General features: G+C 48.0%; 1 protein-coding gene across 1 annotated transcript in view; it reads right to left on the bottom strand.

The window, feature by feature from the left end:
* The window catches only part of LOC147117769 (collagen alpha-6(VI) chain-like), a 133,348-nt gene that overhangs the window by 47,114 nt on the left and 66,561 nt on the right, over positions 1-19,673 (bottom strand). The window contains exons 18-23 of the mRNA XM_085989394.1: positions 18,626-18,679; positions 16,872-16,943; positions 16,748-16,774; positions 16,591-16,635; positions 16,455-16,508; positions 11,320-11,382 (exon numbers count right to left, since the gene is read on the bottom strand). Coding sequence (XP_085845520.1) covers positions 11,320-11,382; positions 16,455-16,508; positions 16,591-16,635; positions 16,748-16,774; positions 16,872-16,943; positions 18,626-18,679 — 315 coding nt within the window. The remainder of the gene's footprint in view (positions 1-11,319; positions 11,383-16,454; positions 16,509-16,590; positions 16,636-16,747; positions 16,775-16,871; positions 16,944-18,625; positions 18,680-19,673) is intronic.

Below are 19,673 nucleotides of genomic sequence, written 5' to 3' on the forward strand. Positions count from 1 at the left end.
AAAAACCAGTTCTGACATTAACCCTTCCCTTCTCGTTACAGATGCCTGCTGTGTATTTCCAGCATTTGCTGCTTTTATTGCAGAAGCGTTTGAGGTTAATTTCTTTTTTAAATCTGGCTTCGTATCCTCACTGGCTGATCCGCCAAGGAGTGACCTCAGCCCTCCCAGTGAGTAAAGTTAAAGCAAAGTTAAAGCACATGGGATTGGGGGTAAGGTACTGACTTGGATAGAGAACCTGTTGGCAGACAGGAAGCATAGAGTTGTAATAAACGGGTCTTTTTCTGAGTGGCAGGCAGTGACTAGTGGGGTACCACGGGGATCGGTGCTAGGACCCCAACTATTCACAATATATATTAATGATCTAGACGAGGGAACTAGATGTAATATCTCCAAGTTTGCAGACGACACAAAGCTGGGTGGGCGTGTGTGCTGTGAGGAGGATGCAGAGAAACTCCAGTATGATTTGGACAGGTTGGGTGATTGAGCAGAAGCATGGCAGATGCAGTATAATAATGTGGATAAATGCGAGGTTATCCGCTTTGGTGGCAAAAACAGGAAGGCAGATTATTATCTGAATGGCAATAGATTGTGAAAAGGGGAAGTGCAACGAGACCTGGGTGTCCTTGTGCACCAATCGCTGAAGGTAAGCATGCAGGTGCAGCAGGCGGTTAAGAAGTCAAATGGTATGTTGGCCTTCATAGCGAGAGGATTCGAGTACAGGAGGAAGAATGTCTTGGTGAGACCACACCTTGAGTATTGTATGCAGTTTTGGTTGCCTTATCTGAGGAAGGATGTTCTTGCCATGGAGGGAGTGCAGCGAAGATTCACCAGACTTATACCTGGGATGGCAGGAATAACGTATGAAGAGAGATTGGGTCGATTAGGCTTATATTCACTAGAGTTTAGAAGAATGAGAGGGGATCTACATAAACATAAGAACATAAGAACATAAGAAATAGGAGCAGGAGTAGGCCAACCGGCCCCTCGAGCCCGCTCCACCATTCAACAAGATCATGGCTGATCTGATCCTAACCTCAAATCTTCTATCACTCTGCATCCACCCGAACCCATGTGATCTCCCGGGAGAGGCGAAAAACCAGATAAAGACCCAATGGCCAATTTGGGAGAAAAAAATCTGGGAAATTCCTCTCCGACCCATCTAGGCGATCGAAATTCTTCCAGGAGATCACTCTGTCCCTATATTTTCTACAGTACTTACCTTCTGTAAAGGCGATCTCCACCCCAGCCAGGAACAGGAATAAAACCATCTCCTGAAATCTAACAGAATTAGAACACAGTAGGAGCAGAACAAGGCTACACGGCCCCTGGGCCCGCTCCACTACCCACAGGGCCATGACCATTCCGAACCCAGACTCATGTCCAATTTCCTGCCCGCTCCCCGTAACCCTTAATTCCCTTTACTTCTAGGAAACTATCTATTTCTGTTTTAAATTTATTTAATGATGTAGCTTCCACAGCTTTCTGGGGCAGCAAATTCCACAAACCTACCACCCTCTGAGTGAAGAAGTTTCTCCTCATCTCAGTTTTGAATGAGCAGCCCCTTATTTTAAGATTATGCCCCCTAGTTCTAGTTTCACCCATCATTGGGAACATCCTCACCGCATCCACCCGATCAAGCCCCTTCACAATCTTATATGTTTCAATAAGATCGCCTCTCATTCTTCTGAACTCCAATGAGTAGAGTCCCAATCTACTCAACCTCTCCTCATATGACCACCCCCTCATCCCCGGGATTAACTGAGTGAACCTTCTTTGTACTGACTCGAGAGCAAGTGTGTCTTTTCTTAAGTATGGACACCAAAACTGTATGCAGTATTCCAGGTGCGGCCTCACCAATACCTTGTACAACTGCAGCAATACCTCCCTGTTTTTATATTCCAACCCCCTAGCAATAAAAGCCAACATTCCATTGGCCTTCTTAATCACTTGCTGCACCTGCATACTAACTTTTTGAGTTTCGTGCACCAGGACCCCCAGATCTCTTTGTACTACAGTACTTTCCAGTTTCTTGCCATTAAGATAATAACTTGCTCTATGATTTTTCCTGCCAAAGTGCATAACCTCACACTTTCCAGTATTGTATTCCATCTGCCAAATCTCTGCCCACTTACTTAGCCTGTCTATGTCCCTTTGCAGGTTTTTTATGTCCTCCTCACTCACTACTTTCCCTCCCATCTTTGTATCATCTGCAAACTTTGCTATGTTACACTCGGTCCCCTCCTCCAAATCGTTAATATAGATTGTAAAGAGTTGGGGACCCAGCACTGACCCCTGCGGAACACCACTAGTTACTGGTTGCCAATCTGAGAACGAACCATTTATCCCAACTCTCTGCTTTCTGTTAGAGAGCCAATCCTCCACCCACGCCAGGATATTACCCCCAATCCCGTGATTTTTTATCTTGAGCAATAATCTTTTGTGTGGCACCTTGTCAAATGCCTTTTGGAAGTCTAAATACATTACGTCCACTGGTTCCCCTTTATCCACCCTGTATGTTACTTCCTCAAAAAACTCAAGCAAATTTGTTAAACATGACTTCCCCTTCATGAAACCATGCTGAGTTTGCCCTATTAAATTATGTTTATCCAAATGTCCCGTTACTGTCTCCTTAATAATGGACTCTAACATTTTACCAACCACAGATGTTAGGCTAACAGGTCTATAGTTTCCAGCCTTCTGCCTACTACCCTTTTTAAATAAGGGTGTTACATTAGCAGTTTTCCAATCTGCCGGGACCTTTGCTGAGTCCAGTGAGTTTTGGAAAATTATTACCAATGCATCCACAATCCCTACCGCTACTTCCCTCAAGACCCTGGGATGCAAGCCATCAGGTCCAGGGGATTTATCCGCCTTGAGTCCCATTATTTTACCAAGTACCACTTCCTTAGTGATTTTAATCGTATTTAGTTCCTCCCCCCCAGAGCCCCCTGTTTGTCCAGTGTTGGGATATTCTTAGTGTCCTCTACTGTAAAGACTGATACAAAATAATTGTTCAGTGTTTTTGCCATCTCCATGTTTCCCACCATTAATTTCCCGGTCTCATCCTCTAAGGGACCAACATTTACTTTAGCCACCCTTTTTCTTTTTATATAACTATAGAAACTTTTACTGTCTGTTTTTATATTTTTTGCTAATTTACTTTCATAATCTATCTTCCCTTTCTTAATCAATCTTTTTGTTATTTTTTGCTGTCTTTTAAAGACTTCCCAATCTTCCATCCTCCCACTAGATTTGGCTACCTTATATGCCCTTGTTTTTAGTCGGATACTATCCTTAATTACTTTACTTAGCCACGGATGGCTATCTTTTCTTTTACACCCTTTTTTCCTCAGTGGAATATATATTTTTTGGAAGTTGTAAAATAACTCCTTAAATGTACACCACTGGTCATGTACCGTCTTACCCTTTAATCTATTTTCCCAGTCCACTCTAATTAATTCCGCTCTCATACCTTCATAGTCTCCTTTATTCAAGCTCAGCACGCTTGTTTGAGATCCAACCTTCTCACCCTCTAATTGAATATGGAACTCAACCATGTTATGGTCACTCATTCCAAGGGGATCCTTTACTAGGACATTTTTAATTAATCCTGTCTCATTACACAGGACCAAATCTAAGGTTGCTTGCCCCCTGGTCGGTTCAGTTACATACTGCTCAAGAAACCCATCCCTAATACACTCAATGAACTCTTCCTCAAGGCTGCTCTGCCCAATTTGATTTGTCCAGTTAATATGATAATTAAAATCCCCCATAATTATAGCTGTTCCCTTATTACAAGCCTCAACTATTTCCTGATTAATACTCCGTCCAACAGAGTTGCAACTGTTCGGAGGCCTATAGACTACACCCACTAGTGTTTTTTTCCCCTTATTATTCCTTACCTCCACCCAAACTGTTTCACTATCCTGCTCCTTTGACCCAATATCATTTCTCTGTATTATAGTGATTCCTTCCTTTATTAACATAGCCACCCCACCTCCTCTCCCTTCCTGCCTGTCCTTCCTGATTGTTAAATAACCTGGTATGTTTAATTCCCAGTCGTGGTCACCCTGCAGCCATGTTTCTGTAATGGCCACAAGATCATACCCACATGTCATTATTTGTGCCGTTAACTCATTCATTTTGTTACGAATGCTACGTGCATTCAGATAAAGAACTTTCAAACAAATTCTAACAGGACTAGAGAGACTAGATGCAGGAAGGGTGTTTCCGATAGCGGGGGAGTCCAGAACCAGGGGTCACAGTCTAAGGATAAGGGGTAAGCCATTTAGGACTGAGATGAGGAGGAATTTCTTCACCCAGAGAGTGGTGAACCTGTGGAATTCTCTACCACAGAAGGCAGTTGAGGGCAATTCATTAAATATATTCAAGAAGGAGTTAGATATATTTCTTAAGGATAAAGGGATCAAGGGATATGGCGAGAAAGCAGGGACAGGGTACTGAATTTGGATGATCAGCCATGATCTCATTAAATGGCGGAGCAGGCTCGAGGGGCCGAATGGCCTACTCCTGCTCCTATCTTCTATGTAACACCACTACAGTACGCATCTGCTATCACCCTCCCATCTGTAATGAATTCTGCATTGTGCCATGACCACAGAAAGCCTGTAAATGTTTTATAAATCATTAAATTAAATAATAAAACAGAAATAATTTGTGCCTCTGTGCATAGAACCAGCAGAACTAAATTGAATGCCTGTTTTGTGTTACATTTGGGTACGGACAGCAAATAATGCAACATCTCTTGTAATTCTAACAAGAGAATTACACAATATGTTTGAAACATTAAATAGCTTAATAATAAAATTATCATCAAGTGTGGGGTGAAGGTCTCAGTGGGTTTGCACTCCATCTCATCACTTTCGGATTTTGGTTCTAATTCAGCCCAGAATAATGGAATTTCACCTCTCTGTTGAAGTCAATGGAGGTGAAAAAGCAGGAAGATGTATAACAGGTGGCTGAATCGATATGACCTGTTTTACACTATCACCCACAGTCAAAATGATCCCCTACCCCTCTCATTCTTTTGGTCTGGATCTATCTGGATTGCTCTCTTTCAAACCCCTCTTGGACTGATTCAGCTTGCTCTCTCTTTCTCACTTTGTCCCTCCTATTTTTTGGCCAGCAAAGTGCTAAATAAACATAATGAAAGCATACGCAAGGCTTTGGGCTTGGACTTGCTCTAGGAATATACAATGATGTCTCCTTAAATATATTCTGATATATTTTGCAGAGAAGTGGCCAATTAATTTGATTACATTAAAAAGGGTTTATGTTTCCATGTCTGTGTCCTGACTCCATGTGAACAGAGAGGAAGCATTGAACCCTGAAGGTCAGGTTCACGACTCAGGTTCATGAGACTTCCTGTTACAACATTCTAGTATTATTCTATTTTTGTTTCTAAAATATTTTTGCACCAACTATTAAGGATAGCTTTGAGAAACTCATTGCTTTTCTGACGAAAGGTCATCGACCTGAAACGTTAACTCTGTTTCTCTCTTCACAGTGCTGCCTGACCTGCTGAGTATCTCCAGCATTTTCTATTTTTATTTCATTGCTTTTGCTTATTGATTATCAAACTATCTAATTAGGCACGAAGTGTCGTATCAGGATGGAATGTTTTCAGAATAATAAAAGAAATATATGATTATAAATGTGCCTTACGATCTAACTCCAGGCAACATATTGGCTGAGTCAATAATTCTAGTTCAAGAAATACATCTTGTACCGTGCATTAATCAGAAGAAGCCTTGAGGCAGAATATGAGAACAAATCAGTTTGCAACTTAAGTCTATTTTTTTTTGTACTGAGATAGCTGAATCCAGCCTCCCAGAAATGAAATGCAATGATTTACAAGAATGTGTTCACTATCCCATGATATATACAACAACTTTTAAAAATATATATCTTGTAGGCTTTCAAACCGGGGTCACCAGATCCAAGGTGCTCTGTGAGGGGTGCTCAGCAAATAGAAGCCATAAGACGTCTATTTATTTCCTACAATTGCAAGTACATTGGCAAAGATTTTGCATGGCGTTAGCAGGCACGATCGGTGGCAGATAGGGTGGGAAAGTGTTTTTTTTCTCTAGCAGGCTGGGACCACGCTGTGAACCCGCCACCATGCATCTTTACCAAATGTCGGGTCTGTGAGTGCTGAGCAGACCCGACACGTAGCGGCGAGGGAGCCAATTTAAATGATTGCTTCCAGCCACTTAACAATGGTTTTAAACTGACCTTTTGAATTTGACAGGTCACCCACAGATTTCACGCTGTTGCTCGACCACGTCTGTGAAGCTGAGGCGGGAGGTCAGTGGCTATTGAATCAGCTGATGAATTGACAGCTTCAAATGTCAAGCAAAAGCTTCCACTTTACTGAGATATATTCCCTCAGCCACAAGCTCTTCCTCACTGCATTTCCACAACAGATTCACCATGCTGAAAGTCTTTATACCAGTCTCCATCCAGTCTGACCTCATTACCTCTCTCACCATTGACAGATCGCTTCTGTCATCTCTACTTCACCTGCCATCTATTACATTAGCATCAGTGCCCTTTATACTCTCTCACCTTGGTCCTCAGAATCCCACCACGATCAGCCCCAACACCAGCAGCACCAGGCACACCAGCAGCACCAGGCACACCAGCAGCACCAACAACATCACCAACCTTCTCCGCCATCACCTGATGCTGCACAGGAAAGAGGGCATCAGCCCCCAACCTCATTGCTGCCCAGGAGGCCAGGGATGACCTCACCATGGCCAGATTTACTTCACTTGACGCTGTACACCCTGGCTGCCACATGATGCGCCAGGTTGGCACTACCCCACACCAACACCATAAAGCATCCCTACAATGACCAAGCCATTCATTTCACACTCATCACCATTGCGGGGGATACCGTTATGTCTCACCACTCACTGCAACTCACTAAGCCACTTCCAAAGGTGCACACAAATCTGTCCAAGAATGTAAAGTGTTGAAAATAAAGGTTTCAATGTTTGACACCACATTAACAGAAACTTTACATGGACATTGCATAAACCACCCAAGTGCCTACCCTTGTGTGTTGTTAGTTGGTATGATTGGACTAAGATGAGGGTGAGTGTGAGGGGTGACTAGTGAGATGGGGATGTGATAACGTAGATAGAGAGGGATGGGTGGAGGTGCAAGGTAAGTTGGTGTGAGTAAGGATGTGCAGGAGTAGGATAGGGAAGGCAGAGTGATGGGGATGTGATGAGAGGCACAGCAGGATGAAGTTGAGTGTGGCTTTGTACTAACGTTTCATGATCTACTGAGATCACTGAAACGTTTGCGGCACTGAATCCAGGTCCTCCTGACCACATCTCTGTTTGTGCCCTCCTGCAATGTGCAACCAGGCTGTGTTGATCTCCTGGGGAGGACTCTTCTGCCCATCGGAAGGGATGAGGACCTCCCTGCGTGCTGTGACTCCCTCCATTAGCATATGGAGGGAATCATGGGAGAGCCTGGGTGCAGCCCTGCACCTCTGTGCAGTGCTTGTCAAGTGTTTGCAGCACCTCAAAGCTGTAGAACACTGACAGCACAAATGTCAAAATAAATTTGGACATGGTCCCTTTAAACATGTCATCAAATGATGTCACCAGACCCGCTTCCTCTAATTGGCCGGGCAATGCGCTGGGAGGGCTTAACAAGCCCCATCAAGGTCATTTCATTTCAGACAGCGTGCTGGAGTCAGCAACGGGGTCAGGACCCACCACCAATGTCACCCACCACGGACCAGCCGAGGTTAGCAAAATAGCGGCCAGCGTTTCTGCTGCTATACAAAAAAAATGAGTCCCTATAAACAGAGCACTCTTTTCTGTTGATCAGCCAATCCTATCTTTTGGAAGCTGGGGCACATGGTCCCAGCAAGTCTGCGAGTATTGGAGTGCAGCCTCTATACTGTATCAGGATTTGCAGGAACTGCTGGGAGTGTCTCAATGTTTGCTGGCAGGGGGGACTGGGAATGTACCAATATTTGTAGGGGGGGCGGTCCCACACAGAAAAGTTCAAACACCATTGCTATACACACAGGATGCCTCGCTGGAGTTGACACTAGGGGGGGAAAATTTGTGGCCGCCACGAGAGTTGCCGAAGTCATGAGAGCTGCCAGTGTCACCAGCAATTTGGGTTAATGGCCGCTGAAAATGGACAAAGTGTGACCAGAGGATAATTCACGCTGGGGACTAAAGGATTTTTAGCCCAGCACTAACTTACTGTGTTACGCCCTCCTGGTGGCATTAGTGCAGGCATGGAAGTAGAAGTTCCCATCCTGAAGTGGCATTCCAGCTTCCAACAGCCTATGGGAGCAAAGCTATGGAGTTTGCAAGGAATTGTGGGTAATTAAAAGGGCTATGAATTAAAAGGGCAATGCCTTCAGAGCTAATAAAAATTAAACTGAAGTGAAAAATTGCAGTTTTCAGCCCTTACTGCCTTTAAAAAAAAAATTAACATTAAAAAGAAGTCCCAAATGGGAGTCTTCAGTACTAACAAAAATGGTTCATCAAGCCAGGGAAGGGGCACCCAGAGTCTCGCACGCAGCACTCCAGCTTTGTGCAGGGGATCAACATTGCAAGCGAGGTCCTCTACCCACAGGGGCCAGGAGGCCCTCCAGAAAGAACAATGTGGAACCATCGAAGCTGTCACTGCCAGCAGTGTCACCCCCACCACCTGGCTCCAATGCCCAAAGAAGCTTCATGACCTCAGACCACTGGTCAAGGTCAGTGAATGCATCTTCAAAAGCTATCTCCTACCAACTGAATCACTAGCCTCACACACTTCTCAATGTACGACTCCCCCCCCTCCCCCCAGTCACTCACCTACCAGCAATCTGTACCAATCACGAGGCACATCTCCCATTCCTAGCCTCACCTCATCCCATTGGAGGAGACATTTGGGGCAGGGGCATGGCTGAGGCCTTGACTAGTGGCAGGGCAGAAAGGATACAAGATGCGGGTATCCTCACACGTTATTCTCCTTCTCGCATGCACCTCTTGCTTTTCCGCCCTCTCCTCACCACAACGCCACCCTTGTGCCTTCCTCATTTCGCACACCTGAGAAATGCAGCCTGCCAAGCCAGTGGTTGGACAAGAAGAGGGAGAGGAGAGAAGAAGAAGAGGAAACACCATCACTCGATTTGACACTCCCAGCCACTAGCTCCTCAAGGTGGACCATTTGCAGTGTCCCCCACTGAAAGTCAGCAGCCTTCCACCAGCTATGCTGCAACCACTGGGGTAGCACTTCGTGACATCAGTAGGATTGGCAAAGGCAGACACAAGGCAGTCGCTAAGAGAATGCGTAACGGTGATGAGTTAATTTCTTGACATCATATTGGATGGTTAGATGGCCTAGAAATTCGGTGACGCCCCATTTGGGGCGGCAAGCTCGCCTGGGCGCCGGAATTACCGCTCCGGACGGAGCCGCTTGCGCCAGCCCGATATTCAGTTTCAGCGCCCCAAACGGAAGCGGGGCGCTGCTCGAGGTGCCCCGCATCCCTCTTGGGGCGCTGCAACTGAATATCGCAGCACAACGTGCCACAGCGCCACACGCTGCGGCACGGCGTGCTGCGGTACTGCAGGCCTTCCTCCCCTTCTTAAAGGGGAGGGGCCTGCACCAGCGCGATCGGAGATCGCGAGTGCCGGCAAAAGAGCCCAGCACCGAGGAGAAGTGCTGGGCTCTTGGGACACAGCCGGCACTGCTGGGGGGGTGGGGGGGCTCAGGAGGCCGGGGACGGCAGCGCGAGGAGGTGCTGGCAGGCAGCCAGCAAAAAAAAAGGCCGCCCCGCACCGCCCCTTTAATTAGCGCCACTACCGCCGCAGGTAGGTCCCCCTGAACCGGTCGCAAATTGCGACCAGCATTACAGCGGGGGCCGCGACCAACTATCGCGATCGGGGCTGTAGCGGGGCGCTGCGCACACCGATGACGTCATCGGTGGCAGCGCAGCGCTACAGGCTAACGCCGCCATTAGCGCCCCGCTAAATTTCGCGGGAGGCGTGGCCAGTGGCGCTAAACCCACTAAGTGCACTCTTTGGGCGCTAACTGGTGGCGCAGCCCACCGAATTTCTAGGCCATAAAGTTGGATTGGAAAGTTTGCTTTGCGATGGCTTTGATTCCAGCATAGTGGCCAAGTGGACACTGGGATGGTCAGTAACAGAGGGAAGATAAGGTGTGGGACTAATGTTGAAAGGGGAATTGGGGTTGTGCTCACTGGGACCGCAGGCCGATGATTCCATCCCGGATATCCCGGTCAGAAAGGTGCTGTCTGGGTTACATCCTTCTGCTTCCTGCTCTTCTGCTTCCTCCTCTCTGCTTCCTCCCCTTCTGCGTCTCTTTCCTCTGCGAGCAAATGCTGGAAATACTCAGCAGCTCAGGCAGTATCTCAACCTGAGACGTGAACTCTGTTTCTCTCTCCACGGATGTTGCCTGATCTGCTGAGTATTTGCAGCATTTTCTGTCTTCTCAGAGGCCTTCCTTTACCACCCGAGGCCTTGCATGCATCCAGCAACACTCCCTACACACTTAAAAAACTTTTAACATCTATTGCAGCAAGCCACTACTCCAGTAAAATCAAAAGAAAACAGTCCAAAAACTTAAATGAAAACTTACCTGAAAGACGTGTGTCCCTTTAAACGGTGCTGACATCACCTGTGTGAGTCTGCTTGCATGCTGGGTTTACCTGGCGTGCTTAAGACCCAGCGCTGAACTCAGCACAAAGGTACAAGCTCGCCGTGGTGTCGATAAGTCGGTGTTTGACGTCACCGTAACTTTATTTAATCTGCAGGGCGATACATCTAACCGGCAGCGCTGCTGGGCCTGGGAAAATGGAGGACGTTGTGGGACCCGCCACCAGCTGGCGAAAGAGCGGCGGCCGCCCTCTTTTCGCCATTTTTTTGATGGTAACGGGTGGTGTAAATCCCCTGAATTTTTAGGCTTAGGAGTACAAGCTAATTACACAGAATGTAGAAAGTAGTAATGGTATGTAATTATATAGCGATTGATTCATACCAGGACAATTCATTATAGTGTCAGCCAAACCCAAGCACGTGCACAAACGGGGAACGTTTATGAGTCTGCGCTGCTTCCCCCGTTGTTTTTGTAATTTGGAAATTCTAGTGCGCACTGGCCTTGATTCAACAGTCATTAAAACAAACCCTCAAGAAATCATGGGCAGCACGTTCCAGGAGAGCAATTTCAGAAAATTACTCCCAAAGTATCCTCTCCTAGTTTCAAGAATTTAATGAGCTCCCTCATTGCCAGGCAGAACCATGGGATTTTACTTACAGGTTCTCCGTGTAATCCTTGTTCACCACGCTCACCACTGTCTCCTTTTGAGCCTTTCTTACCCTAAAATAAGAAGACTTATTATTCCCATGAAATCTGTAATGTCCCTACAATTAGCAACTACAGTAGCTCTAATTATTTCACAGCTCTGAAAAATAATTTCACTATACAGTAACATCTTTCACTGCAGTCACATACTTTTACAATAGAATGATATAGTTTTAATATACAGTGTGATAATTTCACAATAGAATGACATAATATCACTATAGTCAGTTAATTTCACTAGTCAAGTAATTTCACTATATACTGAGTTTCACTCGTCACACTACAGTCTATATATAGGGGGAGAAATTCGGTATCGCCCCGTTTGGGGCGCTAGTATTGGCGGTGCGCAAATTATCGCCACCTCCAGCGATATTGGGTACCTGTGCCCCTGAAGGTGATTGTGGCGCTAAATCAGGCGCTGCACGACAGTCTTAAGGCGCTAACCCGGCGGTGCGACGCAATATCTCCGCGGGTGGGCGCAGCGCAGGTGCTGTCAATTATCGAGTGCAGCCAGACACGCTGGCGCCGGACAGCTCTTAAAGAGGTGGATCGATCATCATCTCCAGCCGCACCCTGCGCATCGTAGGCCTCAAACTCGGCGGTAACCTACCTGTGGCGTTGACAACTGCCTGAACATGGAGAGGGCCAGGGAGAGAGTGCAGCGCTTCAGCGAGGGGGCATTGGATGCTCTGGTTGGCGCGGTGGAGCGCAGGCAATCTGTACTCTACCCAGAGAATGGCAGGAGGCCTCAGCACAGCGACCATCGCAGAGCTTGGAGGGAGGTTTCCAACAGAGTCACCTCCAGCAGCATGGTTCCCAGGACTCCTGTGCAATGCAGGAAGAAGTTCAACGACCTCACTCGGGTCGTCAGGGTGAGTGCCTTTTTCAGAATCATCTTCATCCCTCCATCTGGACCTCACTTTATGGCCAGAGGGTGTGCAAAGTCCCAATGGCCAGCTGTCATCCAGCACCCATGGCCCTTTCTGGAAACACACACGCACATTCAGCTCTGTGCATAATGTAAGGGCTCCTGGACCATGGGAGGCATGTCATCCCAGATCAGGGCAGCATAATGTAAGGGCTAATCGACCATGGGAGGCATGTCATCCCAGATCAGGGCAGCATAATGTAAGGGCTAATCGACCATGGGAGGCATGTCATCCCAGATCAGGGCAGCATAATGTAAGGGCTAATCGACCATGGGAGGCATGTCATCCCAGATCAGGGCTGCAGGTTTCCTCACACCCCATCCTTTCTCTTGCAGGCCAAGCTGGCCCATAATAGAAGGCAACAGCATCGGACCAGAGGAGGCCGGCCTCACCCGCAGACCCTCACAGACCTGGAGGAGCGAGTCCATCGGATTATGGCAAGCCGGATGATTGGCCCCGTCGCCTCTGGAGATGCCGACCCCATTGTGGACAGCAATGGTAAGGTCATCACCTTTTTGACCTTTCTCCTTCCACTTGTTCCCCACACCAGCATGCTTTTTCACTCTCGAGCCAACTCAGAGCATTGCAGCACTCATGCATCCCTTGCTGCCACCCTGTCCTTTCACTAAAGCCACTCTTGAACCTCCCTGCTTTCAGATGCTGCATCACCAGCTCGGGAGGCGGGCCCTCAAGCTGCCAGTGCAAGTGACTCTGGAGGCGACGAGGAGGAGGAAGCCGGACCACCCGTGCCACCCTCAGGCGAGCCAACCCATGTCCAGACTGGGGAGACGCCTTCCCTGGAGGGGAGCGAGGGGGAATGGTCTGAGGAGGATGCAGCTCCAGGACCCAGCGGCCTGCAGCAATGCGAGGGGGGTAGGGAAGCTCGGGGGCCGTCTCCCCGGAGGGCGAGTCGGGCCGTGAGTGCTGCTGCACGGAACGCAGAAGAGGTGCGTGCCCTCGCAGAAATGAACGCCCAGGCTGGGCAGAGGCACACTGAGCTCATGGCTGCAGTGGCAAGGATGCCCGATTCCATTGAGACACTGGCAAGGAGTGTCCAGGACTTCGGCGCAGCACAGGCAAGGAGTGTGCAGGACTTCGGCGCAGCACTGGCAAGGATTGTCCAGGACTTCGGCGAAGCACTGGCACCTGCCACGGAAATGCTGAGTGCTGCCATGCAATCAGTGGCTGGTCTCATGCAGACGCAGATTGAGGCCACGCGAGCACTGACTGCTGCCACCCTCGCTGGATCGGGCAGGATTCCCCAGGGCCCTCGCCGCGCCACATCAGGCCAGCAATCTGTGCACCAGCCGATTGCTGTGCATGCTGCGGTGCTGCCCTGTCAGAGTGCCAGTGTGTCGGCTGACCAGGGAGCTGCTGTCCGCTCTCAGGATGACAGCATTCCTGATGCCACCACTGGCACTTCTCCACTGCAGCTGCCACCACCTGTAGGACAGACTGCTGCCGCCCATGCAGAGTTGGAGCAGTCAGCAGCCGGGCCCTCCAGGCCCAGAGCTGGTCCAGGCCGTCCCTCAAGGGCATCTGCGGTCTCAGTTTCAGACAGTCAGCAGGCCTCCCCCAGCCTTGCTGCAGCCACTGGGGTCCCATTACGGAGGAGCTGCAGGGTGGGAAGGGGGCAATTCCGCAAGGGAAGCAGATCACCATCGAGGGGCAAAAAGTAGGAGGTGTTGCTAAATTATGTTATTTCTTTCATTCAAGGCCGAGGATGCTGGTCTGAATGTTGGTTATGTTTTGGACATTGTCTCCAGGGTGTGAGAGCCAGTTATGTTTTGGACATTGTCTCCAGGGTGTGAGAGCCAGTTATGTGGCAGTCTGTTTGTTTTGGTGTTTGTTTCCATTGCTTTGTCATGCGGGAAGGATACACAGTTTGTTAAATAAAGAAGTTTATTTATTCACAATGTCCATGTCTGTTCTTTGCACAAATTGTTGCCTTGACCTGCTTAGGGGTAGCAGAACGGTTCCATTCATGTTCTTGGAATGGCAGAAAGTATTCCCTCAGAGGGGCCTAGAAGCGACTTGCTATAAGCCTCTGACGGACGGCCCTTGCAGTTTGTGCCTCCCTCCCGTCTTGGTGCTCCTCCTCCTCCTCTGCCGGTGCTTCAATGTCTGGTGGCATTGGCTGGGTCCTGAGGATTGCCAGGTTATGCAGCATGCAACACACAACCACGAAGTGGGAGACTCGCTCAGGTGAGTACTGAAGTGCTCCTCCGGAATGGTCCAGACAGCGGAACCGTTGCATCAGCACGCCGATTGTGTGCTCCACTATGTTCCTGGTCGCTTGATGGCTCTCGTATCGTTCTTCAGCAGGGGTGCTGGGCGAACAGAGCGGAGTCAGCAGCCAGGGGCACAGAGGATAGCCCTTGTCCCCGAGAAGCCAGCCTCCTGGGTGAACCAGGGCCTCGAAAAGGTCTGCCACAGAAGTCTGGCGCAGGATGAAGGCGTCGTGGATGCTGCCTGGAAAGTGGGCATTGACAGCGAGTATCAGCTGTCGGTTATCACAGACCAGCTGCACATTCAAAGAATAGAACCCCTTTCGATTGCAGAAATCCTCTGCATTCTCTAGAGACGCCCGCAAAGCCACATGCGTGCAGTCAATGGCGCCCTGCACCATGGGGAAGCCCGCTATCCTTGCGAAGCGCTCTGCGCGCTCTCGCTGCTTGTCCGGGGTCATTGGGAAGGAGATGTACTGCCGTCTCCTTTTAAAGAGGGCATTAGTCACTTGACGGATGCAGCAATGCACCGCGAACTGTGAGATGTTGGCAATGTCCCCAGCAGTGGCCTGAAAGGAGCCGCTGGCATAGAAGTTTAGAGCCACAGTGATCTTCACAGCCACCGACAGAGATGTCCTGCACCTTAGTTGAGGCTGCAGATCTGGCTGAAACAGGTGGCAGAGCTCAGTGACCACCTCCTTACTGAAGCGCAGCCTTCGGAAACACTGCTCCTCCGACATGTTGATATACGAAAACTGTTGGCGGAAAACCCTGGCAGCGTATGGTCTCGTGTGCCGACGTCTGTTGGCCCTCCTCCGTCTGGCCATGCCTGCCACTCTATCCCTGCGTCTCTGTGCCCTGTCAATATGATTGAAAAGCATGACGTTCCCATCCAATGCAGCCCCCATAGTAAGTGCGCACTGAAAGTTATGCCGGTTGAGAAGCTTACCAACTGCAAAGTAATGTTCAGAAGGCTAAAGTTCCTCAGCCAGCACTGGCTCAGTGCAGAAATGGCTCTCTGTTTGTCTCTGAGCAACTCTCTCTCTCTCACAGAAGGTGTGGTCCAAAAATGGCTACCACTAATAATCCAGGAAGAGTCCCCTTTAAATAGCGCCCCCCCAGCCCGACAGCGACTGGGAAACATTCCAGGTAACCTGTCGTTGGTAGCGACAGGCGGAACGGAGGGGGGCGCCACTCAATTTCCGGTCCGGGGCGCCCCAAGGGCGTTGCACACTGAAATGACGTCATGATCTGCGTGCGCCGGTGAGCTGGCGCTAAATGTCCGCTCAATTTGGGAAGAGGCGCAGGGTTCACTGCGCCCGGGCGCTAGTTGGTTAGCGCCCCACTTCTCAACCTCTTTAGGTGCTAATGGGTGCCGCAACCAACCGAATTTTTCTCCCATAGTGTCTTAATTTCACAATGGTCATATAATGTTACTATAGAGTGACAACATTTCACTATACAGTCACAAAGTCTCAATATATAATGACATATATTCTCACTACAGTCACATAATGTTATTATGGAGTGGCATAACTTAATTGTACAGTCACATTTTTTCACTATACCATGAAAGCATCAGACATCAAACATCAAAGGCAAAATGGAACAAGCACAATACTGTCCCTCCAGAGGTAAATTACAATCATTTCAAGCATGCCTGAGACACTCACGAGTCTTTCACACTTAATAAAATAACGTCATTTGTAATGCATCCAATATGCTATCAGTATATTACTGTACTTAAACATTACTGTAGACAATGGGTTCAAGATAATTATTTAATTAGGGAAGAACTGATCAAACAAAGTAAAATTGTATTAGACAGGATGGAAAGAACAGCTCAGGCAAGGTGCAGCGAATAACATTTTTTTTTGGCGGGGTGGGGGGCGCAAAGCTAGTTTAATCTGATTGCTGATAAAAACATTACCAGATATCCTGGCTTCCCTTGTTCCCCGAAGGGTCCAGATGCTCCATATTCTCCCTGTGAGAACAACACAATCTTGTATCAATACTTGTACCCAACTGTGAAAAGTGAATCGTGACATATTTATCTCACCAATTACCTGCTCTCCGTTGATTCCATCAATACCGTAGTCCCCATCACTACCCTGTTACAACAGCAATGTTGGGTTTTAGTACACTGGTAAAATCAGATGTCAGGTAACAGAAAACATCTATTCTTTACTGGATTTTAATGAAGAGTAAATAAGCCAGATTTACCTTTCTCCCTCGATACCCTCTTCCTCCCTGAAACATATTATACAATTGTAAGAATGCTGATAGCAAAAGTAGGAACATTTTGTTAGTTACTGGTGCACAGGAGATACATTCAACAGTCGCTTACCTCATTACCTCTGAGCCCTGGGCATCCTGTATATCCTGGAGCTCCAGTTACACCTGATGGGCCTCTCGTGCCCTGTAAAATACATTCAGATTTAATTTCCAGTTTCTATTTTCATGACGTCTCAGTCTATATTTTAAAAACGTAACACAACAAAGCTTACTTTGTGCCCCGTGCAATATGTGCATGAGAATGTTGAACGGGACCTGCTTTATGCTCTTCCAACCTGTGAACAGGCTGCTCCCAAGGCTCATTGAAGTGCCCAGTTTGAGGTCAAAGAAAGGTAGGGAGGAAGCCCTATAACGTGGCTGGAGCGGTTGAAAAGTGCTACAGACACTCAACGGCCTTTTCACAGGAGGCTTATGAAGAAATGGAGCCTTTTTATTACTGGGTAGCAGCCTTCATTGCAGAATGTCCTCCATTAAGGACTCAGACACCTGGGGGGGAATTTTGCTGGCGCTCAGGGGGCGGGTTTGAAGGCGGGACTGCTGGCAAAATTGCAAAGATTGACAGCGGGTCCCGAACCCACTGTCAACCCGCCTCCAAACAATCTTCCAAGTGTCGGGTCCCCGATTTGCGCAGGGACCTGACACCTAGCAGCGGGAAGAGCATTATAGGCACTTAACTGCCTGTAATCAGGTAGTTAACAGGCAGTTAAGAGGCTTTTTTCAATTTTGACAGGTCGACTGCGGGCTTCCTGACGTCCAGACACCACGCCAGGTAAGTGTGGCATGCTGTGGGTCTACTGTAAGGTTTGTGCATTGATGACAGCTGCAGAAGTGGTGTGAAGGATCCAATGGCACACTGGTGAGTTTCAGAGGTAAGAAAATGTTGGGAAAATAATTTTTAATGTATTTAGACTTTTCTGTAGGTAACAAGGTTTGAAGTGTTTGTGTAGTTCCACCTCATTGGGAGAACCTCTCACCAGTGACAGATCGCTTCTGTAACCTCACCTGCAGCTGCCATCTGTTTTATCCTAAGGAGAGAGTCACTGGAGAGCTTGGGTGCAAGGGCTCACCTTTGTACAGTGATTGTTAGTGTTTGCGGCACCTCAATGTTGTCAAACACTAAAAAATCATCTGTCAATAAAAAATGTGCATGTCCCCTTTAAGAAAACCGGCAAATGACGCGTTATCAACTGACGTCATCTGACAGCGGCTTTCTCTTAAGTGGCCGGCAAGCCCACAGGGTAGGCTTAACAAGGCCAATTGATGTAAAATTACGTCTGTGCGTCGGGCATCATTGGGGGTGGGATTGGAACCCACAAGTCAGCTGACCCGCTCCCAACTCGCACCGAAAGGTAAGATCATGCCCCTGATCTCTGCGTGGGACTTCTCTGGTGCAGCCATTTCTGTTTCTCCCAGAAAAACACAAACACAGCTTTAACGGCTGCTGGCACTGGATAACTCACCCATGTGACCTCGGTGCACACCAATGCATTAAGGTGTTAGGAGTGCATCATGTCGCAGTTAACTGCTCATACATACCGTGTAATTGTGTCACTAAATTGTTTTGTTTCCGAGAACTATTCTCTGTGCTCCATTCAAACATGGGACAGGTTCATAATGGACAGGAAGGTTAAAAATGCAATAATCTGATAAAGTTTCTCTTTGCAGTGATGGGACAGACCCATAATAGTTTACTAAGTGTACAGTGAAGTTGTCGTCAATCCTCTACAATGTAAACCAGTAGAACTCAGATCAAAACCAAAAGCAATTAAAATTCTCTACTAGCCTTTTGAAAATAACCAAACTCACCTCGACTCCATCTTCTCCTGAAAAGCCAAGAGCTCCAGGTGGGCCTTTACTTCCCTGTAATATTAACACACCCATCAAGTATTTAATACAAAAATAAAAGTATGTTTTAACTTAAATAAATAGCATCAGCATGCAAAAAAAGTTCTCTTAAATTGTGACTTTTAATTGCATATATTCATTTTACATTGGCCTAAATTTCAATAGTGTCTAAAAATTAAGACCCTGAAATTCTGATCAAGGTGTAAGGTGGGGAGGGCGGCTTGGAATTGGAAAATGGAGCGTAACCTAGTTCTGCCAAGATTCCACCCCATTTCTATCCTTAGATTAAATTCCAATGGGGGAGGGGCATTATCGGATCTTCTGCCTGCCCTCTCCCATGTCAAGGGGGAATCTCTGGGGGGCGAGAGTGGGGGGAGCTCCTGGGCTTCCCCCCCAAAACACACTCTTTAAAGGCCTCAGTGGAACGACTACCAGTTGAGAGCCAAGAGGTGGCATTGGCCCTGATGAGGCCCCAGGAAAGTCTCTTCCAGCCGGAAGTAATCAATGCCAGAGGGGATCAATTATCTTTCTTTAAACGAAAGCCCTATTGTTTCTACTGAAAGCTGAAAATGGCGAGAACCTATCAGTACCCATCGCGGGGGGGGGGGTGTGACTGGCCCATCCCAGTACTTTGGAATGTGGTCTGGTGCTGCTCCGCTGGGTACATTTACTGCCCACTCCCGGTGCACTTCCACCGCTGGGTACATTTACTGCCCACTCCCGGTGACTTCCACCGCTGGGTACATTTACTGCCCACTCCCGGTGCACTTCCACCGCTGGGTACATTTACTGCCCACTCCCGGTGCACTTCCACCGCTGGGTACATTTACTGCCCACTCCCGGTGCACTTCCACCACTGGGTACATTTACTGCCCACTCCCGGTGCACTTCCACCGCTGGAGCGGGATGATGGAAATTTCGGGGTCAAAACTTTCACATTGGATCTTTTTATAAAAGTGTCGAAATATCCACATTCGTATTCCATCATTCTCCCATTTAATTGGAGAAA

Source organism: Somniosus microcephalus, chromosome 5 (genome assembly GCF_052327205.1).
Source record: "Somniosus microcephalus isolate GS21.2 chromosome 5, FLI_Smic_1.0, whole genome shotgun sequence".
NCBI lineage: Eukaryota > Metazoa > Chordata > Chondrichthyes > Squaliformes > Somniosidae > Somniosus > Somniosus microcephalus.